This window comes from Aethalodelphis obliquidens, unplaced genomic scaffold (genome assembly GCF_003676395.1).
Source record: "Aethalodelphis obliquidens isolate GAN/ISIS:26980383/991018 unplaced genomic scaffold, ASM367639v1 scaffold44, whole genome shotgun sequence".
Taxonomy (NCBI): Eukaryota; Metazoa; Chordata; class Mammalia; order Artiodactyla; family Delphinidae; genus Aethalodelphis; species Aethalodelphis obliquidens.
Genome location: NW_020837988.1, coordinates 7,731,698 through 7,755,638, shown reverse-complemented (window position 1 = coordinate 7,755,638; position 23,941 = coordinate 7,731,698). Strand labels below are relative to the sequence as shown.

The following is a 23,941-nucleotide window of genomic DNA, read 5'->3' as shown; positions in this document are numbered from 1 at the left end:
CCTGGTTTGGTGCAGCCTGGTGCTGCAGGTCAGCCTGGTTTGGTGCAACCTGGTGCAGGTCAGCCTGGTTTGGTGCAACCTGGCGCTGCAGGTCAGCCTGGTTTGGTGCAGCCTGGCGCTGCAGGTCAGCCTGGTTTGGTGCAACCTGGTGCAGGTCAGCCTGGTTTGGTGCAACCTGGTGCAGGTCAGCCTGGTTTGGTGCAGCCTGGTGCAGGTCAGCCTGGTTTGGTGCAGCCTGGTGCTGCAGGTCAGCCTGGTTTGGTGCAACCTGGTGCAGGTCAGCCTGGTTTGGTGCAGCCTGATACAGGTTCACATGGCTTTTTTCAACCTGGTGTATCTATGCCTGGCTTGGTTCCACCTGGTACATATCCACCTGGTCTGGTACAGCCTGGTGGCTATCCACATGGCTTGGTCCAATCTGGTGCCTATCCACGTGGTTTCATGCAGCCTCATGCCGATCAGCGTGGTTTGGTTCAACCTGTAATAGATCAGCATTGGTTGAGGCAATCTGGTACAGATCAAGGCTTGATACCACCAGGCACAGAGCTTCATGGCTTTCCAACATACCATGCAGATCCTCGAAGTTTTATATCACCACGCCCATACCAGCATGGTGTGGCACCTCCTGGCAGAGATCAATATGGTCGGGTGTCACCACTCGTAGCCAGTCAAGGTTTGGCATCACCAGGTATAGACCGAGAAGGCTTGGTACCACGAGAGACTTATCAACAAGGTTTGATGCGTCCTGGCCCAGACCAGCGTGGCCCAAAACCATTACGCACGGGTGTGGGATCTGCACGCCAGGATCAACAGCATTTGGAAGCACCTGAACCAGAGCAGCATGACTGGGCACATTCTGTCCCAGACTCCCATGGCCCAGGGTACCAAGGTGTAGACCAGTATGTCGAGGTGGGTTTGGATCCAAATGAAATACGTGGCTCAGTCCGACCTGGAGTTTCTGTTCAGACTTCCCCAAGCCAAGATGCCCCCTTTCTCAGGAGCACACGCTCCCTTGACTATTTATACCGAGGCTTATCAGAAAGGAGTGATGTTCAGGGTGAGAAATGTAATTCACTGGATAAGTTGGCTCCTAGCTTCCCCATGGCAGTGGAAACATTTCGTCTGATGGGAGAGCTTATCGGCCTCTACGTGGAGCTTAAGGAGAACATAAAGGATCTGGATGATGAACAAGCTGGCCAAACAGACTTGGAGAAGATCCAGTACCTGCTGGCACTGATGGGTGGGTGCTGCGTGCCCAGAGGAGAGGCTGCTGTCCTCCTCGCTTGGTTTCATCCTTCTCTCTCCCTGGGCCTCTGCCTGAGGCCGTGAAAACAGCATTTCCATTCTTAGCCATTCTGGGTTCTCCCATAGCCTTCAGAGTCCAAGAGATGGGATTGAACCGGTAGGAATAAAGGAGCCTCAGGAGAGGAGTGAGGCAGGTTCTTATGCCTTTGCCAGACTCTCTGGAAAGCAGCTGGGAAGATGTTGGGATGAAGGGAAAGTGATTTCATGGGGTTGGGCAGGGAGAGAGAATGTTGAAAAATTAAATTTAACCTTTGCACGTTCACAATTCTAGCCCCAGAGAATAATTACGATTTTAGAGTTGGGTGGAAATTGTGGGTAAGTGGTCCCACAGCCCTTTAGGATATTAAGCATTAGGTGGCCTCTTTAGAGCTAAGGACGCTTATCCCCTAAAAGGACACTCCTTTCTTCCCATCCCCTCTCTCCAGCCCCCAGGAAAAGCAGATAAATGATATGTGTTGTTCTTGATTGTGAGGGCTGGGATTGGGAGCCCATGGGGAATCTGACGCTTCTGACTCTAAGGCCTCGGTTCTCCATAGTCAAGAAGTCCATACCCGCTGACCTGCAGGAACAGCTGAAGACCTTAAAGGCCTTGACCAAAGAAGTCCAGCAGGAAAAAGCAAAAGTAAGTAAGGGAGGGTCCTCCTACTTGGCCTTCAAGTGCCAGTAATCCCTTTCATTTGCATTTGGATAGATTACACAGTCCTTTCACTTTCATTATTATCTCACTGGATCTGTACAGTCTCCTCAGATAGGAAGCACACCTCAGGTATCCACGTGTTTATTTCCTGGATCTAAAACCTGACATTCAAAGCTATTAAGATTCAGTTGGGCCAACAAGGAGGCCTGAGCTCCTTTCATTACATGTGGCCATTTCCAATACAAGCCACTGTCACTGGAGCAGCCTTGGTGGGACTGTCTGGGACCAGCGGTCATGGCGAGGGGCTGCTGGGTCTTCAGTCATTCTTTTAATGCTAGCTACCTGTATCCATGGGATGGATGGATGGGTGGAGGTTATGAAGGGACCTTGGGCTTTGCCAGAGGGTTGGATAGGATTAGGGAATGGGGGCGACTCCCTGGTGGTCCAGTGGTTAGGCGCTTTCACTGCTAGAGGCCAGGGTTCAATCCCTGGTCCAGGAACTAAGATTCCCACAAGCTGCGTGGTGGGAATTTTTTTTTTTTAAAGGATTAGGGAATGGGGGAGGGGCTTGCTGGGGCTGCAGAGGTACGTTCAGAAAGCAGAGATCTCAAGCCTGCCTGACCCTCCTCTTCCATTGGATTTGTAGCTGGAGAAGGTGAACGGGATCCTGGAGGGAGAGGGAGAGCAAGAAACAGGAAAGGAGGTGAACGCTGGCCAGCTGAGCCTGCAGCTGGGTGTCCTCAGGTAAATCCCCCTGCCACATGCAGCTTCTGTCCTGGCATCACACGTTCTCAGTCAAGGAGGTGATAGAAGCCTGTGGTTCACTCATCCCCGAACTGACCACTATCTTTGACCCGCATTGTGTCTGCTCTTCGGGTTGTCTGTATCTAGTTCAAGTTGCTAGTGGAAGTTTCCCAGGTCCTTAAAACAGCTCAGCACCAGGGCTTAGAAGAACCAAAAAAAAAAAAAACCAAAAGCCTCTTAGATTCTGTCCCCAGTTGGAGGCTTCGGAGCATTTGCTGGAGCCCCTCAGAGCCGTCTCTGTGCAGTGCCAGGCCTCACCCCCTAGAAGCCTCTCAGGCCAGCACACTGGGCACCCACCTCCACGACAGGCGGGGCCTTGGACCCCTTAGACAGAGCTGGAGGGGAACGTGAAAGAGCCCCGTCTGCCTCCTCCATCCCTGACGGCCGGGGCTCAGCACTGCTGGGCCCAGGCCCCTGGGCCGGTGGTGGGGCCGGACCATCTCTCGTGCATACAGAGTCACCGTGGCTGACATCGAGAAGGAGCTGGCGGAGCTGAGGGAGAGTCAAGAACGGGGCAAGGTCAGCATGGAACATTCGGTCTCCGAAGCCTCCCTTTACCTGCAGGATCAGGTGAGGATTCCACACTCTCCAGCCACAGGGACTAGGGCCCTTCGCAGAGTTGGCTGTGGACATTGGAGATAGTAGACTCTTACCTGATATATAATTTGCAGATATTTTCTCCTGTTCTGTGGGTTGTCTTTTCACTGTCTTCAAAGTGTCTGCCTTTACATCTTTTTTTTTTTAATTGGAGTATAGTCGATTTACGATGTTGTGTTAGTTCCAGGTGTACATGCCTTTACGTCTAGAGTGTTACGATCCTTGGGCACCCCAGAATGTTCCCAGCGAGGAGCGTTGGACTAGGAAGAGCCTCTGAGTGCTCACGGAAGGATCAGATGGGCAAAGCCACTGGACCCAGGGGTCCCACGTCAGGAGTCCCTTTGTGCTAGAGGCCCCGTTCTGGGCCCACTCCAAGTTCGTCAGGACAGTGGTTTGCACCGTTTCATGACCCAGAGCTGATTGTCAGGCCAGCAGGAGGACAGCAGTAGATAGTGCGTTTAAGAGTCATCTGTCATTCCAAAGCTCACAACCTCCGGGGCTCCCTGGGGCCACACCTGGGAGGGCATCCACTCCCTGCTGGGCAGGCTCGGCCTCTTGACTCTTCAGAAGCGTGTCAGCTCTTCTGGTGGCAAGAGTCTCGCTGAGCTCGGGCAAAAGGGAGCCTGGCTGAAAATACATACGTGTAGAGGAAATTGGGAAAAGCAGAATTTCTAGGCCAAGCGGGCAGTCTGGCCAGGGCCACCACCTGTCTGTCTTTCTGTGTGTGTGTCTTTGCCTCTGTGTCGCCTTCCTTATCCATCTCTCTCAAATACCCGCACGTCTCTCTTCCCTTCTGCTCTCAGCCAGCTTTTTTATCTCTCACACACAGTCCAAAAGGGCTGCCCCAGGCCTTGGAGTATTACGCGCTTCCAAGAAAGGGGGCCTTAGGTTGGTGCAGTCCCTCTCTCTAAGCCAGGATAAGACGTCACAGGTCTTTGGCCAGTCGGCTGTCTAGCTGGGACCAATCATTTGTGGGGACAAACTGGGACCATGGGATCCAGAAGAGAGCAGGAGGGCGAGCGGAAGGAGTTTGTTCCCAGCCAGGCCATGAGAGACCCCTGTAGTGGTAGACTTATCACATTCTCTCTCTTTTTTTTTTTTTTTATTGTAGTTTTTTTTTATTGAAGTGTAGTTGATTTACACTCTTATATCAGTTTCAAATGCACACCATAGTGATTTACTGTTTTTATAGATTATTTTCCACGTAAAGTTATTATAAAATAATGGCTCTATTTCCCTGTGCTGTACAATATATCCTTGTGGCTTTTCTGTTTTACACATAGTAGTTTGTACCTCTTAATCTCCTACCCCATCTTGTCCCTCCCCCTTCCGTCCCCCCACTGGTAACCACTAGTTTGTTCTCTAGATCTGTTGAGTCTGTTTCTGTTTTGTTATATTTCCTAGTTTGTTTTATCTTTTAGATTGTACATATAAGTGACAACACACAGTATTTGTTTTTCTCTGTCTGGCTTATTTCACTAAGGATAATACTCTCTAGGTCAATCCATGTGGTTGCAAATGGCAAAATTTTCATTCTTTTTTATGGCCGAGTAGTATTCCGTTTTACATATAAACCACATCTTCTTTATCCGTTCATCTGTTGATGGAAACTTAGGTCGCTTCCATGTCTTAGCTATTGTAAATAGTGCTTCCGTGGACATTGGGGTGCATGCATCTTTTCGAATTAGTGTTTTCATTTTCTTCGGATAATATATACCCAGGGGTGGAATAGCCGGATCATACGGTAGTTCTATTTTCAGTTTTTAGAGGAACCTCCATACTGTTCTCCATAGTGGCTGCACCAATTTACATTCCCACCAACAGTGTAGGAGGGTTCCGTTTTCTCCACACCCTCTCTAGAATTTGTTATTTGTAGACTTTTTGATGATGGCCATTCTGACTGGTGTGAGGTGATATCTCATTGTGGTTTTGATTTGCATCTCTAATGATTAGCAGTGTTGAGCATCTTTTCATGTGCCTGTTGGCCATCTGTATGTCTTCTTTGGAACAATGTCTGTTCAGATCTTCTACCCATTTTTTAATCAGGTTGTTTGTTTTTTTGATATTGAGTTTATGAGCTGTTTATATATTTTGGATATTAACCCCTTATGGGTCATATCGTTTGCAGATATTTTCTCCGATTCCATAGGTTGTGTTTTCTTTTTGTCGATGGTTTCCTTTGCCGCACAAAAGCTTTTATTTATTTAAAAGAATCTATTTTATTTATTATTTATTTATTTTTGGTTGCGTTGGGTCTTCGTTGCTGCACGCAGGCTTTCTCTAGTTGTGTCGAGTGGGGGCTACTCTTTGTTGCGGTGCGCGGGCTTCTCATTGCAGTGGCTTCTCTTTGTTGTGGAACACGGGCTCTAGGCACGCAGGCTTCAGTAGTTGTGGCATGCGGGCTCAGTAGTTGTGGTGCACAGGCTTAGTTGTTCCAGGCATGTGGGATCTTCCCGGATCCGGGATCAAACCCATGTCCCCTGCATTGGCAGGTGGATTCTTAACCACTGCACCACGAAGGAAGTCCCCCAAAACTTCTAAGTTTAATTAGGTCTCATTTGTTTATTTTTGCTTTTGTCTCCTTTGACTTAGGAGACAGATCCAAAAAGTATTGCTACGATTTATGTCAAAGAGTGTTCTGCCTATGTTTTCCTCTAGGAGTTTTATGGTTTCTAGTCTTACATTGAGGTCTTCAATCCATTTTGAGTTTATTTTTGTATATGGTGTGAGAAAATCACATTCTCTTATTGTTATTTACGTTCTAGATGGGGACAGAGCATGTGTGAGCCCACCCTTCGTGTCCCCAGGGCCTGGAGCAGGGCCTGTGTGTCGGCAGGGTGTTTGTGGACTAACGGACATCAGCTCTGTAGGATTTAGCTAGAGGAGATGTGTTCTCACACTGCACCAATGGGCTGGCTGGAGAAAGGTCCAGAAGCCTCCTTCCTGCAAGGGCTTTATCAGCTCCCTCCCTGGGAGCTCTGGTCACTATTTAATGGACGGAGGTCGAGTGCCTCGCATGTGCTGCACACCCTGGGAGGCACCGAGGCCGCGGCACGGCCCAGACCGCAGCGGCCAGGGCAGAAAGCACTCGCTGCTGGCGACTGTGTGGATGCGGCGTAGCTGGGCCTCGCTCACTGCCCTGCACCTGCCCTCTCGCCCGTGCCCAGTTAGACAAGCTCAGGACGATCATCGAGAACATGATGGCCTCGTCCTCCACGCTGCTGTCCATGAGCATGAGCGCGGCCCCGCACAAGCTCCCGACCACCCTGGCACCCAGCCAGATCGACCCTGCGGCCACCTGCCCAGCCTGCAGCCTGGACCTGAGCCACCGGGTCAGCACGCTGGTGCAGCGCTACGAGCAGCTCCAGGACATGGTCAGCAGCCTGGCTGCCTCCCGGCCCTCCAAGAAGGCCAAGCAGCAGAGCCAGGTGATGCCGCCTGCTTTCCTCCGGTGCGGCCGCTCACGGCCCGCCTGCACGGAGCCCCTCAGGGAGTCCCTGGGGGAGGGATGTTTGGGCCACTTTTCCATGATGGAGCCCTTTAGCGACCGCACGGAAGTCCCTGGTCTTTCCATAGGGTCGCAGCGAGGGCAGCCGTAGAGCTGGCTCTGGGGATGGGGGACCACGGGGAAGAGCTGGCTCCGTGGGTGGGGACAGCACAGCTGGCTGAGGGGTGGAGCAGTGCCATTCACATGCCTCGGGACGCTGGCATAGCCTTAGGATTCATCACCCCTCCTTCATGCCGGTCTTCTGGACTCCTTCCCACTTCCCCTCCAAAGGGCAGGCCTGCTGGTGGGGCAGGGAGCACAAGTCCCCGAGGCCTGCCTCTTAGACTCCAGAATTCAGATTCAGCTCAGGGTGGGTGGCGAGGCTGTAGCCCACACCCCAAATCTCAGGGGAGCAGCTCACCACTCCTGGGCCTTGAGACCGCCTCTACTGCCCACCCACCCCGGTGGACCAGGTCCCTCAAGGCTAGTCCACGGGGAGGTGGGGAATTGTGGCGGCAACTGAGGAGATCCAGAATGGGGTCTGAAGTCGGCCTGTCTGCCGGGTGATGTTTTAAGGGCTGACTTACCAGGGGCGGCAGTACCCCTGCGGGTGCCCCAGGGAGGCTGCCTTTGTCCTTCTGCTGCAGGATGAAGAGCTACTGGGCCGCGTGCAGAGCGCCATCCTGCAGGTACAGGGCGACTGTGAGAAACTCAGCATCATCACCGGCAACCTCATAGAGGACCATCGGCAGAGGCAGAAGGACATCGAAGTGAGGACGGGCAGGGGGGCGGGGGCGGGGCCGAGGCGCGGCCCCAGTTCCTCCTTGTTCCTTATTCCCTGCTTGCTCGGCCTCCCAGGTGTTGTACCAGGGTCTGGAGAAGCTGCAGAAGGAAAAGGCCAACAGGGAACACCTGGAGCTGGAGATCAATGTGGTAAGGCTAGGCCGAGGGGCCATCCTGCATCCCAGGGAGGTCCCACCGCTCATTCTTCAAAAGGCTGAGAGAGGGGCTTCCCTGGTGGCGCACTGGTTGAGAGTCCACCTGCCGATGCAGGGGACGCGGGTTCGTGCCCCAGTCGGGAAGATCCCACATGCCATGGAGCGGCTGGGCCCGTGAGCCATGGCCGCTGAGCCTGCGCATCCGGAGCCTGTGCTCCGCAACGGGAGAGGCCGCGGCAGTGAGAGGCCCGTGTACCGCAAAAAAAAAAAAAAAAAAAAAGGCTGAGAGAGGAAGCTAGTCCGATGGGGGATGTGGGCTCAGTGCTGGCGCTCCCACTGCAGGGAGTGGGACCCCCCATGGCTCTCTCCCATCTGGGGGACCTCTTCCTCTCTCCGGGCAGAAAGCCGACAAGAGTGCCCTGGCGGCCAAAGTGAGCCGTGTCCAGTTTGACGCCACCACGGAGCAGCTGAACCACATGATGCAGGAGCTGGTGGCCAAGATGAGCGGGCGGGAGGGGGACTGGCAGAAGATGCTGGACAGGCTCCTGGTGCAGATGGACAACAAGGTGAGGGGTGGGAGGCTCCAGGGCCCCCTGGACTGGGACAACGCCCTCCTCTCCAGGCGCCGCAGACCCCACCTGCTTCCTCAGAGCTCACCTGGGCCCCGCCCTCACCCACAGCTGGACCGCCTGGAGCTGGACCCAGTGAAGCAGTCACTGGAGGATGGCTGGAAATCCTTGCGACTGCAGCTCAAAGAACGTTCTCCGCTCTACCAGGTGGACGAGGCAGCCGCCATGCGGAGGTGAGGCCTGGAAGGGGTGAGGGCAGGCGGGCTGGAGGTGTGCTCAGAGGGAATGGTTGATCTTGCCTGGGACCATCCCGCAGTAGGAGTGACAGAGTTTTAGAGCTTGAAAAGCTCTTCTCGCTCAGGCCAGTTCACATTACAGCTGAGAGTGGGAGGGGAGGGAGGCGTAAGGCTCTCTGGGCACAGGTGCGAGGGGGTCCACAGCCCCCAGAGCTGAGAGCACTCCTGGGGGGCCTGGCCCATGGCAGCCTGAGTCCCAGGATTTCCATTCCTGGCCACCAGAGGGCTCCTGAGGCTTATGCAGGGCAGTCCTGGGGCGCTTGGGAACCCTGCCGGCTTTGGGTTAGGGTAGGTGGGTGCTGGGTGTGTGCCCAGAAGCGGACACGTCTAGGAGCTGGTGAGTCTGGTGGCCTGGGACCCATCACTCTGGGCACTGAGCGTCCAGCCTGCCTGGCCCACAGAGCGCCAAGCCCGCTGGGTTCTCTGTCTCCCGCGTTCAGGACCCTCTGGGCAGGGCGCTTACCCTGTGTGTGTTCCACCTCCTCACAGGCAGCTCCTGGCACACTTCCACTGCCTCTCATGTGACCGTCCCCTGGAGATGCCTGTGACTGGACAGTGAGTGGCCCCAGCTGGTGGCCACGATGGGGGCGGGCTCGGCAGGGCTGCGTCTCCTGTATCCCAGGCCTGTCTCCACCTCCTGTCGGCTCCTGCTGTCTCACCGTTCACTCCGTACCCACTGGCTGCTCCTACCCCGGCCTTCAGCCCTCCACCCCTGCCCGGGCGGGGAGGCTCCTCGGGCAGGTGGAGTGTGGGGAGTGGGTGGGGGGCTTGGACGATGGGGTTCCTCACACTCCAACCTTCCCTTCGCTCTGTCCCTGCCCAGAGTCATCCCCCTGACTCCTGTGGGCCCAGGCCTGCCCGGGCACCGGTCCATCCGCCCCTACACGGTCTTTGAACTGGAGCAGGTCCGGCAGCAGAGCCGCAAGTACGGGCAGCGGAGGGAGTCCTGTACAGGGCTTTGCAGGGGGGTCTGGAGGGCAGGAGTGGAGGTTCCTCCTCACGCCTGGGGTGGGCAGTAGGGGCGGCGCTGCGAGGGTGCTGACGGAGCTCCCAGCTCCTCCCAGCGTGAGAGACTCGGAGGAGAGCGCCTGCCTTTGGGTCCCTGCTGGGCATCCTGGGGGGACACTGCCTCTGAGACCCCCCCTCCCTGCTCATACCGGGCATGTGAGGGAGGGAGGCGGTGGTCCACCAGTGGGTGGGATTAGTGGGTGGGGGGCGCGTTTCACGCCCTCTGGGGCTCCTGCCCTCCTCCCCACGCCTTCCCACCTCCTCCTTGAGGGGAGGATGCCGGGGGCATGGCTCATCCCTCTGCTGCCCCCCCACCCCCCCGCAGCCTGCAGCTGGGCAGCGCTGCCTTCCCCTGGGGCAACCTGGGGCAGACGGAGCGGAGCGTGGGGCGCCTGCGCAGCTTGCACTCCAAGATGCTGATGGACATCGAGAAGGTGCAGATCCACTTCGGGGGCTCCGTCAAGGCCAGCAGCCAGATGATCCGCGAGCTGCTGCGCTCCCAGTGCCTCGGCTGCCCCTGCTACAGACGGTGGGCGGCCGGGCCGGGCCCCCGGGGCAGGCGAGCTGCTGCGCTCCCAGTGCCTCGGCTGCCCCTGCTACAGACGGTGGGCGGCCAGGCCGGGCCCCCGGGGCAGGCGGCGAGCCTCGGCCCACTCACAGCCCACCACCACCGAGAGCCTGGCACAGAGCGGGGGAGTGTGCGTGCGTGTGTAAGAGAGAGAATGTGTGTGAACACGTGTGAGTGAGCATTGTTCATGTGTATTGTACGAGTGAGAGTGTGTGTGTGAGATTATGTGTGTGCATGAGGGGTGGGGCCTGTGTGTGGGAGAATGTGTGTGAACGTGTGTATAAAGGTGTATGAGAATGTATGATTGTGTGTGAACGTGTATGAATGTGTGAGAGTATGTGTGAATGTGTGTGTGTGAACACGTACGTGTGAGTGTGTGTGTGTGTGTGTGTGTGTGGCCTTCAGGGTGGCCGGCCGGGCCATCCTGCTCACTCACCCCCTGCCCTGTCCTGGCTCGAGTGCTGCCCCCCGCCCCACCCTAGGCATGTCCCCGGCCACACCTGCTCCCCGTGACTCCGCTGTCTTCACCGCAGGCTGCCAGATGCGGCCGATCACACCTACGGGAGGTCGCCCCGGAGCTGCGGGGGCAGCCACACCCTCACCTACCCCTACCGCCGCACCCGCCTGCAGCACCTGGCACAGGGCCTGTACCCCACCGAGGAGATCCAGATCGCCAGGAAGGTAGGGGGCACTGCCGTGACGCCAGACTCTCAGGTCCCTCTGGAAAAGCCACCAGAAGTCCCCTCCTGGGCCCTCGGCCTCGGGGAGGTTTCTTAGACCCAGTCCAAGTGTCAGGTTCTTATCCTTTCCTAGGAAGAGGAATGCCAACCCGGCCACCCGCCCACCTGGCACTACCGCCTCCACCACGGGCCCCCCCTTCCCCCGGTGGCTCGGCCCTGGCGCTGCCCAGAGCCCCCTCAAGGGCTCTGAGCACCGTTTGGTGCCGGCCTCAGGTGAGGACCACCCTCTGGGAGGCAGGACGGGAGGGCAGCTCTGAGCGGCACTCGCCCATCTCCACAGCACGACGAGGTGGATATCCTGGGCCTGGACGGACATATTTACAAGGGACGGATGGATACAAGGCTGCCGGACATCCTGAACAAAGACAGTGAGTGTCCAGGTGGCCCAGAGGCCCCTCAGCCTCCTTGCTTGGGTCCCACAGGGTCCATCCAGCTCCTTAAGGCCCTTCTTGTGGCCACCGGGCCCTGCCTGCCTTCCTCCACCTCCCTGACTCCAAACGTTCAGGTCTCCAAAAGCCTCCGGGTCAGTGTTTGCAGAAGGGGTACAGCTGTCCAGTCTCAGCCAACTAGCTGGGATGTGGCCCCAACTTTCCTTGCCAGCTTTTATCCTCAGACGCCAGCCCAGTCTTCCTGCCTAAGCCTCTGTTCCCAGCATCACCGAGGCCAAGTCCTACCCCTTCTTCATAACTCAGAATACCCTCTCCTGAGCCCCCCACCACTTTGTGAATCACCCGTGTCCTGGAATGTCCCCTTCCAGTTAGCCATCCTGAGGTGTGCCATTTGTCACTTCCCACCGGGTCTCACCGCCACGTATGCACCTTTCTAGTTGCCTCCCCTCCCGAACCATAAACCTGGAGTCAGAACTCACCCAGCACCTGGCACGGGGCTGATGTCTGTGGGTGGATATCCGAGTGAGTGAGTGGGTGGATGGATGGATGGACAGACAGATGGCCGGGCGGACATTTCGGTGAATGAAGTGCTTACAAGGGGCATATCCACGAATAAAGATGGAGAAGGACACCAGCTGAGGCTGGCTGTGACCAGCAGCGCTGCAGCCCTCTCCCCATCCCCATGGGTCCCCACAGGGCTCCCACCCGGTGTCTCAGAACTGCCCCTCCCCTCCACTGTCTCCATCAGATTCGGGGATAAAGCATAAGGCCAAGCAGTCCCGGCCCCACGTGCACCGGCAGCAGTCACTCAGCGACAGCGGTCAGCTGCCCTCACGGTCCCAGAGCGCTCAGATGCTGGCTGGCAACGACTCAGGTAGCTCCTCTCTGGATGGCGGGTCGTGGCCTAGGCACTACCCCTCGCCTCTCCTCCTTGGCCCGCCAGGCCCCTTTCCTGCCCATGACTGGTATATACCTTTATTTCCCTGGAGAGAGGGAGGGCCTGGGAGCTGAGGGACGGGATGCAAGGGAGGAGAGAGAAAACCCTTCATTGCTGAGAGCTTGATAATGCGCCAGGTCTGTGATCAGATACTGTTACTGCCCCCATTTCACAGAAGAGGAAATAGGGACAGAGTTGCAGCCCAAGCTCTGGCTCCAGGCCCGAGCCCATCCCCTGCTCACGTGTGCCGACTCTCACCTGCCCAGTGAGATGACACCTGCCGACAGCTCACCTGCCCAGTGAGATGACAAACCTGCCAGCGGGGCTGGAGATGCACGTGGACGCGCCTCCTGGGGAGGGGCTCGAGGAGCCCATTCCGGGGCCAGGCTGAGCAGAGCTATAAATAAATGTTTAGGAAAAAGCTTGGGGCCTTGCAGCTTCTCTGGTCCTGGCTCAGGAAGGTGGAGTGAGAGGCAGGGGCCGCTGCAGGTCGGATGGCAGACCTCTTGCAGCCTGACCATTAGGCCATGGAGCTAAGCCCCCTGGCCTGGAAGGTCCCCCAAAGTCCCTGCTCTTCCCAGAGGGGCTAAATCCTGCCTGAAAGCCGGAGGGCTAAGGGTTCCCTTGGGGTTTGGCTACACATGGGGCCAGAGAGGGACAGTGGCCTGGAGCTAGGAGGCTGGATCACTTCCAGGTGACTCTGAGCACCTCTCCCCCTTCTCTTGACCAGTTTCCTCATCTGTCGATAAAAGGGTGCTGGATTAGGGCTGCTCAGTTAGGCTCCCCCTTGAGAGTCTAAGAAAGGTGCTGACTTTCTTCCCATCAAAAGCTTCGCACCCACAATGCTTTGCAGCTACTTCCGGAGGTTCAAGGACCACCCCCACCCCCTGCCCAGGTTAAGAGCCCCAGCTACACCCCCCTTCCAGTTCCAGCATTCAGTGGGTGCCTGGAGGAAGCAGAAACAGAATAAGCGGAAACAGAATAAGTGGTGGTCATGTTGCCGCGCCTCTGTTGAGGGTTCCTGACCGGCCAGGCACTGCTGAGGAGCTTTCCACCTACAAACCAGTCTTCATCCTCATGCATTAAGAGGCAGGGACCACTGTTGGTCCCACCTACAGCTGAGAAAGCCGAGGCACAGAGAGGTTAAAGTATTTGCACAAGGTCACACAGCTAGGAAGCAGCAGAGCTGGAGTTCAAAGCCAAGCCATCTGGCCCCAGAGCCAGCGCTGGTGACAAAGGGTAAGAGCCTGGGATGGAGGATTCAGCAGTGGACCGACAGCACAGGTCTGTGGCTCTTGGTTCCGAGTTGATTTCTTGGGGGTACTTAGCTTTTTTCTCCCCAGCACTCCACCGTCTACTCCAAGGGCACTTAAAAAGTGTGGACGCAGCAGCAAGAGGGAGGGTAGTGTTAGGGAAAATTCCTGCACCTATTTGTGTCAATATTGCCTAAACAGTCCGTGTATTAAGAGGGAACGTTACCAAAGAGGCAGGCTCTCAGCCCCTGGTGAAAGCTTATTTATTTTTAACTCAGATTATAAAGGAGTGTGACTTAGGGGCTCGTATGAGGGCTTGCCACCCCCCCACCCCTCCCCAGCATGATGCCCTAGCTCGGCCTGGCTACTGGGGCTGCTCTCGACTTCCCTGGGCTTCGCGCTAGCTGGGCTGGGCCGCTGGCGGGCGTGGGAGCAAGACAGAGCCAGGTCTGCTCCCTGCTGTCTCGCACATTCTTCTCTTCAACGGAAAGACAGACCCGTCTCCACCGAGGGGCGCCTCTCCCAGCCGAATACAGCTCACCTGCCCAGTGAGATGACAAACCTGCCAGCGGGGCTGGAGATGCACGTGGACGCGCCTCCTGGGGAGGGGCTCGAGGAGCCCACCCCGGGGCCAGGCTGAGCAGAGCTATAAATAAATGTTTAGGAGAAAGCTTGGGGCCTTGCAGCTTCTCTGGTCCTGGCTCAGGAAGGTGGAGTGAGAGGCAGGGGCCGCTGCAGGTCGGATGGCAGACCTCTTGCAGCCTGACCATTAGGCCATGGCCCCCAAACAGGTTGAGCTGTTCTCTGAGGGTGCCAGGGCTTCGAGAGGGCTGAGTGTTGGACCCAGGGCCAGGAAGAGGCAGCACAGGCCAGACCCCAGGCTCCGGGGACTGGCGGGCCTGCAAGCGGTCTGCCCTCTCCTGACCCCAGCTGGACCTGGTGCTGTGGCCTTCTCTGGCACTGGCACTGCCTTCCATCTGGGGAGGCTGGCCAGGGCACTCTGGTGAGGTTGGGAGCCTCATGTCTGTGCTTGAGCTGTTCCTTGTGTACGAGCTGTACCTTGTGTATCTTGGAGCAAAGGTAAGGGTGGCAGCCCTCCTGCTGCTGGCAGGGAGGCTCCTGGCACATCCTGGGGGGGAGCAGTGCCACCAGCACCTGGGAAGGTTCCCGTTTGCTGTCCTCTGTGGCTTACCCTTGAGTGGCTGCCGCAGACTCAGGAGGGGCGCAGACCCAGGGGCCGCCAGGGCTAGGTCGTGTCCCTATTCCCCTCCCTTCCCCACCCCTCCCCAGGAAGATAGAGCAGAAGTGTGCCTGGCATTTGCCAGGGGGTCTTGAGGCCTGGCCCTTGCCCTGCTTCAGTGTCACCCCAAACAGGCCAGAGGGCTCACTGCTGTCCCCCAAGTCAACTGTAAGGGACAAGCGCGTCCCCAATCAAAGCCCCAGGGACAAGGGAGTGCTGCCCCGCACCCGGACGGAGGCCTCTGCAGTCATGGAAGCAGTTTTCTGCCTTCAGATCTGTTCTCAGCAGCTCCCTCTTCCAAGGTGGGGTTCCCTCCCTCCCCCCCACCACCCCCAGTCCCCTCTGACATGGGAAAGGGATGTCTGGGCCCAGTAAGAGGGCTGCTTCAGGGTGTGAATTGAGGGATGACAAAGTCACACAGGAAAGTGTAGCAGGAAGTAACCGAGAAAAGGGTTTCTCCCTCATCCCCCTGTGGGCACAGGAGGGTGGAGTTGGCTGGGGTGTCATGGGTGGGGCAGGCGCTCCCTGCGGGAAGGGGCATCCCCCATCTCTCCCCATCTGCTGAGATCCCGTTCACTGTTGAACGCTGGGGTCCCAGTTGGCACCGCCCACACCCCCCACACCCTTTTCTCCGCAAGGGGCGGCAGGGCCAGGCCCAGGCCTCCTCTGCTCCTGCCTGAGAAATGTCAGGTCACTGGCTCAGTGTCCCTGCTCTAGAATCCAAACTCACCAGCTTGGAAGGGAAGAGCGGCAGCCAGGCCTCCCCGATGCCCCGGAAAGGATGAGGGGTGACATTCCCCAAGCAGCCCAGGCCACCCCTGCCTCCCCGCACCTGGACCCGCCTGCCTACGCTCACCCAGGCCGCCCAGCACTGACCGCCCACGTGCCCACGAGGGGCCTTCCCCTTCCAGCCTGGGAAAGCACAGGTGGGCAGAGTGAGGGGTGCGGGTGGGAGGAGTCTCACAGGTTTCCAAGGAGGAAACAAAACTGAAACGACAAACCCAGCTTCAAAGTACATGATCACATGCAGAGGGACCAAGGACAGCTGCGTCCCCAGTTCTCCACCCCTGCAGGGGCGGCCCCACAGGTGACTTTGTGAAGACACACGAGGCCCAGGAGCAGCACGGGCTGGCTTGCCAGGTGGGGCCCTTCCCAAGTGTCACTGCACGTTGGGCCTGAACCTCCAGGCCCCGCAGTCCTGATCGACAGCAGTGCCCGGGCTGCTGAGAGAGGGAGGGAACGAGCCCACTCACACATGTTAAAGGGGTTTGTTTTTTGCGGGGGGCAGGGGGCTCAGGAGGAATCCCAACCCTGGGGCCAGCCACCCACTCCTCCAATTGGGCGGACAAGCTCCTCATGCACCTGGCCACCTGCGCTGGAGTCTGAGAAGAGCCCAGCTGCCATCACTGCTGCTTCCATTCCAGCACCTGAAGGCCGAGCGAAGGGGGGAAGGGAAAGGAAGCCGGTCCTCTTGGGGACCCACCCAGTCTCTGTGGCTCCCTGATCGCCTCGGTTGACCTTTGGGACAGGGCCACACAACATACACATGGGGACAGGTTACCCCAAAGGAGGCTGAGGGCAGGGACAGCAGAGACAGGTCCAGCGGCAAGCGCCTGGGGGAACAAGCAGAAGCGTGGGGCTGCCATTGGGCCCCCAGGCGGGGAGGCAGCTCCCCCACTGCAGGCAAAGACAGGGGCTCCAGGGCTGAGGCCTAGCCTGCGGTGGGCTGCACGGTGGCGAGAGCCAAGGGAGAGGGTTACCGTAACCAAGCCAGGATCTGTCCTTCCTCTCCTCCCCACGCACAACCGGATCCAGCCTGTCGCGTGGCCCCCTGGCCAGGATGCCCCTTATCAGAGCGTCCAGACCCGCCACGTGGCAATGGAGCTGGTCCCCCAACCACAGCGCAGCCGAGAGCCTCACCACCCCTCTGCCCAAGGAGCACGCTCTCCACACCAAGGTAAAGAAAGGCACCGCAAACCAAGCAAGTTAGAAAAGTCTCTTTTAAGTTTTAAATTAAAATTTCACCCTGGTGAGATGACTGATTTGGGAACTAAATCCAAAGGCAAGCTCTCCACTCTGTTGTCCGCGGCTGGGCTGCACGGTGGAAGAGGCAGGGCAGCTACGGGGGTCAAGCCCACTGGCCGAGCCCGGGCCTCTGACCCCAGTTGGCTCTTAAAGTCCCGCACAAGCCCTGCACACCTAGATGGAGACAGGGGTGACACCGGGAGAGGCGACAAGAGCTGGAGAGCCACTGGCTGGGGGTGGGGAGAGCCTCAGGACGGCGAAGAGGGCCCACACCTTCACCCAGCCGGCGCACCCCTCCTGCCGCCATCACGTGGAGTGGAGAGGTGGTGGTCCTTCTCCTGATTCCAGAAGGTGTGGCCTTTGAGAGGAGGCAGCCGGCAGACACCTCGTGACTGCAGGATCACACCACCTGGCTTCCAAGCACCTGCGCCCGGGACCGGGGTGGAGGACGGAGTGCTGGCCCAAGGGGAGGCTTCTCTGGCCCTTCCCCACTGACCCAACACCCGTCAGCCAGCCCCGTTCTCACACACATTAGTTACTTTTATATATTCATATATATATTATAGTTATATATTAAAAAGAGAAAAAAAACTTGCCTGAAAACTCCTGAAGGACCCAAGTGGCTCAGGAAGTTTACTGTCCCCTCCACCCACAAAAATTCTCTTATAAAATCTTCCAGTGCGATCTTCAGGAAACCCCGCCCGCCCCAGCTCCCCCCACCCCGCCCCGGCCCTCCTGTGTCCCCACGACCCTGGACTGCCCCCAGCTCCAGCCCAGCGCCCGGCGGCATCCAGTCTCATCTCTGGCCATCCATCGCAGCCACGGCTTTCTGCTGGGTGCCCCCCTGCTGTGCTCCGGGCGGCCACGTGGGCTGCGGGTGGTGGAGATGGTGGAAGCTGTGGGCCGTGGGGGAGGAGGGTGGGATCCAGGCGGCCTGGTGGCTGGGCGGGGACGAGGCCCAGAAGGGGCTGAAGCTTGCCGGGGGGGAGCAGGCCACCGCGGTCATGGGGCCGTTGTTGTTCTGCAGGCCCTCGGAGGCGCGAAGCTTGGAGAACATGGCCAGCGCGTCGGGAAAGTTGGGCGGCGTGGCAGGTGTGTTGCTCGGGGTGCACATCTGCTGGGAGAGAACACTGGGGTTGCGAGGGCTGCCTGCACCGCCCCCACCCGTCGCCCCGATCCCAGGCCACTGTCTGCGGGTCTATAGAGCCTTCCCACGGGGCTCACCCACACTGGGCCCTCCTTCCTCCCCGTTTTTCAGTCCATAAGCGGTTTCAGCAGCACAAAAGCACTCCTTGCACCCTGAGCCAATAAAAACAGAAAACCGGGGGCGGACTCCTACAATTTTTGTCAAAACCAAAGAGTGTTTCCTGATGTTTGGGAATGACGCTCTGAGTGTCAGAAGTAGATGGTTAATTCCGGCAGAAGCTAGGGTGTCAGATTGAAGCCAGGACAAGGGAGGCAGCCCAGGACACCGCTGCTGAGCGCCTCACCCTGGGTGAGAAACCAGCTGGCTCCTCAATAATCCGCCCTCAGACGTTCCGAGGTTGTTAGCCAAGGGAAGGCGGCCAGATCCAGGATCTCCCTCCTATGCCAACCCCGGGGAGGCTGCACTTGCTAGGTGCTTGGGTCCGTTCCACATCCACAGCGCCAGCCAGCGGGCCTCGGGGCCTCAGCCTGCGCGCTCTCACTCCTCACCAGGGTGCTAGGTCATTCTGATGGTCTTCTCGGTTACAGATGAGGAAACTGAGGCCCAGAGCTCAGGTCACTGGACCAAAAACACACCGCTGCAGGGCACAAGTTGAGAAGCCCGAATCCCGGGGCTCCCAGGTCTGCGGGCCCAAGCTCTTAACCTCTACCCAGCCCCACTCTGCACTTAAGAGTCAAGTGCACCTTCATGCCTGGGCTCCCCGAGGACAAAAACCGGCGTCTCCCAGCAGGCTGCCCTTGGCCAGATGCTGCCAGTGTCTCGGTCCGCTCAGCCCCTCTCAGCCCGCTTTGTGAGGGCAGCTGCAAACATCCCAGCATCTGCTGTCTTCTGCCACTACCCTGAGCAGGGACCCCAGCCAGGAAGGGCAGGGGCTGGGCTGCTGGGCGGTAACTGGCAGCCTCCCTGCAAACAGCGGGGACCGCAGGCCTCCCAGCCCTGTGGCGTGGGGGGCATGGGGGTGCCACCCCCCCGAGCACTTCACCAGGGTGCAGGGAACAGGCGGCAGAGAACAAGGCCTGCCCAAAGCCAGTTCTGACCCCGCAGCAGCTTCTCCCTTTCCCAGGAAGCCACGGGAGCCCTTCTTTGAATTTCTCCTAATTTTAGCAACACCGGCCCCTCCCCCAGGCAGAGGGCTCAGGGAGCACGATTCTAGGGCTCCTCACCTTGCTCCCAGGGCTCTGTCCCGGGAGCTTCCACAGCTCTGCAATTAAACCCCAGCCCAGAAGGAGGACAGGCCCACGGGAGGGGGGCAAACCCCCTCTGATGAACTGGGCCGGCTCCACATCGGCAGCTGGGGCGCTCCAACCAGCGTCCTCTCCAGGGAGGCCACAGGACCCGGCCTGGCCCCACCCAGACCATTTCCCTCCTCCCTTCACTCCTCCCCTCCCCCGCCCCCCCCCCAGGGCTGACTTCTCGGCAGCAGGAAACAATGAATGGGGGGTTGGGGGGGACAGGCCAATTGCATCACAGCATCGTGACCGACTTCCCCAGTTCACCGAGCCAGTGGAGCCTGTCTCCTCGGCAGCCACCCTGCCCCCGGCCCCCGACAGCGGCAGCGGCCTGGATCCGGGGCAGGCCTGTGCCCACCTGCCTGTGTGAGCTCGGGCAAGTCCCTTAACCTCTCTGGAGTTTCTCTCTACTTCTATAAAACCAGGGGTTCGGACCAGGTCCTGTAGAAGTCCCTCCAGCTCTGCTTCTAATAGCTGTGGATGGAACTTTCCAGCTCTCAAGCACACCCAGCGTCCACTGCACCCCGCTAACGTCCTACTGCTTCGCATCCAGTGTCTTCCTCCTCTTCCCGGCCCTTCCCCATCTAACCCAGGAGCCCTCCCTTATCTAGGAAGATGCCTCCGACTGTGTAGGTACAGTCATCTATGGGACAACCATTTATCAGCAGCTCTTGGCCTGGGTCACTTCTGGTATTTTTAATCTAACATTTTCCTTTGATTTATATTATCTCTAAAAAAAATTACCAACTCCTTGAGGGCAGGGATGGCGTTCTCATGGATACACTGATCATAATGTCTATTAAAAAACCAGCCACAGCCCTTGAGGGAAGCTTCAAAAAGATGACAGTCCCTCAGGATTTGCAGGGAAGGAGCAACAGAACCTAAAAGGACCATCAGTCCCAGCTCTCGGGGGCGAGCCCCTCTGTTCAGGGCAGCACAGAGTGGCTGTGCTGGAAGCCTGGGCCTTTTGAAACGACCACAGTTGGTGGAGCAAACCTCAAGGCCCCTTTAGGAGGAGACGGAGGCAAGACAGAGGCAAGCTCCAGGCTCACACCCGAGCTTCCCACGGTCCGGTACAGGGGAGGGTCCCCTGGAGATGAACCCCTCTTGGGTTTACCAAGAGCCCAGCCTCAACTGCCACAGCCCTGCAGCCAGCATAATTCTCATCATATTCCGATGCAGTTTTGTTTTTTGATTTATACAAATAGCATGGGCTATTCCAAGAGAAAAGCTGGTTAAAAGGGTCAAAACAGACCCCCTCTACTTGTCCTTTGCAACTAGATGAATACAGAGCGCCAAAGACAAGACACAGCAGAGGAACCATTTGCAGCTTCTCCAGGCAAGGCAGCAGCTCTGAGAAGGGAGCCACGGGCAAGGACACCAAAATGCCAAAAATGTACTCCAGAAGCCATAACAGATCTCCTGGGGAATCATGTTTTACAATCCCTATCTTGAGGCCCTCCCCCCACCAGCAGGGCTAATAGGTAACTAGAGAGGTAGAGAAGGCATTCAATCCTCTAAAGTGAAAGGGATGTCCTATGCCTGTGGAAAGCAGGGCAGGAGGGCAAAGGCCCAGGCCTGGGGCCAGCTTGGAAAAGAGACGAAAGCAAATGCAGGCCTGAACCACTTCTGTTTCCTGTGTTTTATGTATCTTCACCTACTGAGATTAAACGCATTCTTGGTTTATCTTGTCAAAAATCTGTAAGTCTTCCACGCTCAGGGTAGGTCTTTTTCCATGAACAGGAAAGAGTGAACATAACTCTCTGGGGGGAGCCCAGCTCCCAGGCCAGGGTGGATTTATCCCTTTCCTGTTCTCTGCAGAGCTGGGTTGTCTGCATGGGGGGCTGCCACTCCAACAGCAAGACGGGTGCTCCATATAGACAGACATTCCAGGTCTCAGTCCCCTCGGGGCCCTTCACTCGGCCCGGGTTCCCCCGACGTCTAGTTGTCGTCCGAGCCCCCCTCCCCACTCCCTGCAAGCCGGCTACTCCGCCGGCCACCCTCGCCGCCCTCCTAGCCCCTGGCCCAGGGGGAGCGCCGAGCACAAGGCCTCAGGTCGAACTACAGCAGCCCAGGAGGCCTGACTGCAAACTTGGGCGAGCCAGCCGGCCCCGGGAGCCGCTCTTTCCTGGAAGACATTTTGGCTCTTTGTTTACATCGCGGCTCGGCGCTCCCCGGCAACATGGCTGTCACCGTCGGCGCCTGACAGCGGCCCCCGGCCCGCGCCCTCGGCCGCCCGGGTGGGCTGCGGCCGCGGCGAAGCCGACCCTCCAGCCCGCCGGCCCTCCCACCGGAGCCCGGCCACACTTACCATCTGGTGGTGGTGGTGGCTGTTGGGAATGTTGGTTTCTTGGAAAAACGTGCTCAGGGCGGTCTGCGGACAAACATAGCGGCAGGGCGGCGGTTAACGGGGACGGGGCAGGAAGCCCACCGGCCGGCCCTGCCCCACCGGCCGGGCTCATCCGCAGTGTCCGCGGCGCCGCGCTCGGGCCGCCGGGCCCGACCCCTCGGACAGCCGGCCCGCGTCGCTCGAGGGGACGTCCCCGGGCCGCGCGCGGAGGTACAGGGCGGCAGGGCCCCGCGCCCCACGCGAGACCACGAGGTCACTGAGCGCCTGACGGGGCGATATAAATAGAGCTTCCCTCCCCCCACCCCCTTCCGTGGCGCGCGGCCGGGCGCCCCGGCCTGCGCCTCTGCCCCAGTGCCGGCGGCCGGGGAGCGGGGCCGGCCGGGAGCACTCGCTAGCTCGGCCCGCACGCACCTCGAACTGCCAGTGGGCCGCCTGCAGCAGCTGCTTCGCCTGGTCGGCCGCGCAGCCTGCGGCCAGCACGAACTGGTTGATCATGACCTGGTGCCGCAACTCATCCATGTTCACCGACATGGCTCCGGCCGGCGCCCCCTCCCGGGATCGGCGGCCGCGGGAGGCCGGCCGCCCTCGGCTCGCGCTCGCCGCCGCCCGCGGCCTCCGGACCCTCGCCCGCCCCGCCGCCCGCCGGGCGAGTGTTGTGGTCCGGCTCGCGCGGCCGGCCGACACCACAAACAACAGTGCGGGGCGGGGCCGGGTGTCCCAACGTTCGGGGGCCGCGAGCCGCCGCCGCTGATTGGCCCGCGCCGCTCGGCCGGCGCCCGGCTCCCTGGCAGACGTTCGATTCGAATCCTGCGGCCTGCGGGCCCGCACTGTTTCTCTTTCTGCCTGGCCGCGCCCATTGGCGGACGTCGGCGTCGTGGGGCTCCCCGGTATTGGCCGGACGCTGTGTTTTGGCTCGTCCTGGCTCATGATTGGCCACGGCCCGGCGTCTGGGGAGGAGCCGCGCGCGCTGATTGGTCTCCCTTGGACCTGTTTGAACTCAACTTGAAAACCTTGAGTGCCTGCTGATTGGCCGAGGCCCCTCTGTTTGCTGTTGTAGGCTTGGGGGTGGCGCAGCCAAGTTCATTCATTACTTCATTGAAACTGAACATGCTCAGCTGGAAAAGCAAGACAGAGTGGCTTTGACTCACTTCCTCTGAAAGATGTGGTCATCTCGAGAAACAGAATGATCAAAATAGAAAACAGACAGAGACTTTGCAGCTGCTCAACTCTCAAAATTGTTTATTTTTTTTAAAACTTTCAAGCTGCTCTACTTTTTTTTTTTAAGCTTTTTATTGAAATGTAACGTACCCACTTCATGCCTCCTTCCAGCCGCTACCCACCCCAAGAGCCCAACAGTCTTTCCCTACGTTTTTAGGACAAAAACTTGGCTCTCTGAAGACGAAAACTACTGTTAATGTACACTATAAATACAATTGCAAGGGGGAAACGAGACTTTCTCAGACACTAATATTCCAAGCTAAAAAACTGTTTTTCCTTAAATTGATTGGCCTAACTGAAACTTTAATTTGTTTCTATACATGTACCGGCTCTCAACCCTTGACATTTAAAAACAAAGTTTATTTATATGCACTGAGCTTCCATCTTCTGGATTAGGATTTAACCTTCAAGGTTTGTGCTTGGGATTTGTGCGGGTGGGGAAAGAACTAGGAGTTTAAGCATACAGAAGAAAGGCCAGAGAGTTTAGGAAGGTAAACATTGCTAGGAATTCACTGTTAGAATTTCTGTTTCTAAAAAACTTAGTAAGTTCTGGATCTGAAATACCAGTCGAAGAGTATATAATAATTAGTTAAGAGTCTTCAGAACGGGAGGCTAAGAAGAAAGCAAGCAAGTTCTATTTTGACTTTGCCTAAAGTGGATTTAACTCTCCATCTAAGAAAACTTAACCATGTAAAAAAACAGAATATAAATAGGAAAAAGTTACACCCAGTGTTTATGTTCTGATGAAAAACAGCCTCAGGCACTATAATGAGTTTGTCCCATTCAGTTAGTCTTTTTGTTTGTTTGTTTCTTGTTTGTTTTGAACGGGCAGGAGTCAGCTTTTTGCCGAGGCCAAAAGACCCATTTCTCTTCCCGTAATTGCACTTGGCCACCCCCAAGCGCTCACGGGCTGAGAACTGGAGTGTGACTAGAAAGTCAAGTACAGCTTGCAGCCCTTCCCTTCCAGTAATTGCAAGGTGAAATCAAAAGTGAGTATCCAGGGCTTCCCTGGTGGCACAGTGGTTGAGAGTCTGCCTGCCGATGCAGGGGACGCGGGTTCGTGCCCCGGTCCGGGAGGATCCCACATGCCGCAGGGTGGCTGGGCCCGTGAGCCATGGCCGCTGAGCCTGCGCGTCCGGAGCCT

General features: G+C 57.8%; 2 protein-coding genes and 1 long non-coding RNA gene across 4 annotated transcripts in view; 1 reads left to right on the top strand and 2 right to left on the bottom strand.

The window, feature by feature from the left end:
* QRICH2 (glutamine rich 2) overlaps positions 1–12,696 on the top strand; it is an 18,601-nt gene extending 5,905 nt beyond the window's left edge. Inside the window, exons 2-17 of the mRNA XM_027080768.1 lie at positions 1–1,240; positions 1,842–1,927; positions 2,589–2,686; positions 3,202–3,316; positions 6,511–6,771; positions 7,478–7,600; positions 7,689–7,763; positions 8,170–8,334; positions 8,449–8,570; positions 9,123–9,188; positions 9,457–9,558; positions 9,967–10,170; positions 10,743–10,890; positions 11,230–11,317; positions 12,087–12,212; positions 12,451–12,696. The exon at positions 1–1,240 is cut by the window's left edge and continues 1,335 nt beyond it. Coding sequence (XP_026936569.1) covers positions 1–1,240; positions 1,842–1,927; positions 2,589–2,686; positions 3,202–3,316; positions 6,511–6,771; positions 7,478–7,600; positions 7,689–7,763; positions 8,170–8,334; positions 8,449–8,570; positions 9,123–9,188; positions 9,457–9,558; positions 9,967–10,170; positions 10,743–10,890; positions 11,230–11,317; positions 12,087–12,212; positions 12,451–12,578 — 3,147 coding nt within the window. The 3' untranslated portion in view covers positions 12,579–12,696. The remainder of the gene's footprint in view (positions 1,241–1,841; positions 1,928–2,588; positions 2,687–3,201; positions 3,317–6,510; positions 6,772–7,477; positions 7,601–7,688; positions 7,764–8,169; positions 8,335–8,448; positions 8,571–9,122; positions 9,189–9,456; positions 9,559–9,966; positions 10,171–10,742; positions 10,891–11,229; positions 11,318–12,086; positions 12,213–12,450) is intronic.
* LOC113606472 (uncharacterized) lies at positions 8,211–9,506 on the bottom strand. The gene is made up of 3 exons (XR_003427558.1): positions 9,097–9,506; positions 8,426–8,577; positions 8,211–8,313 (listed from the first exon to the last, which is right to left on the bottom strand). It is a non-coding gene; the product is annotated as an uncharacterized LOC113606472 (long non-coding RNA).
* A 4,053-nt stretch (positions 12,697–16,749) lies between the features above and the next one.
* On the bottom strand, positions 16,750–22,383 carry UBALD2 (UBA like domain containing 2). 2 transcript variants are annotated; one of them, XM_027080770.1, is made up of 3 exons: positions 21,991–22,383; positions 21,541–21,603; positions 16,750–17,907 (listed from the first exon to the last, which is right to left on the bottom strand). In XM_027080770.1, the coding sequence occupies exons 1-3, from the start codon at positions 22,108–22,110 to the stop codon at positions 17,590–17,592; spliced, it is 501 nt and encodes a 166-aa protein (XP_026936571.1). In that variant the 5' UTR covers positions 22,111–22,383; the 3' UTR covers positions 16,750–17,589. The 2 variants fall into 2 exon arrangements, with proteins under 2 accessions (XP_026936571.1, XP_026936570.1); XM_027080769.1 differs by having other exon boundaries at positions 17,538–17,910; positions 21,991–22,365.
* Positions 22,384–23,941: the final 1,558 nt, after the last annotated feature.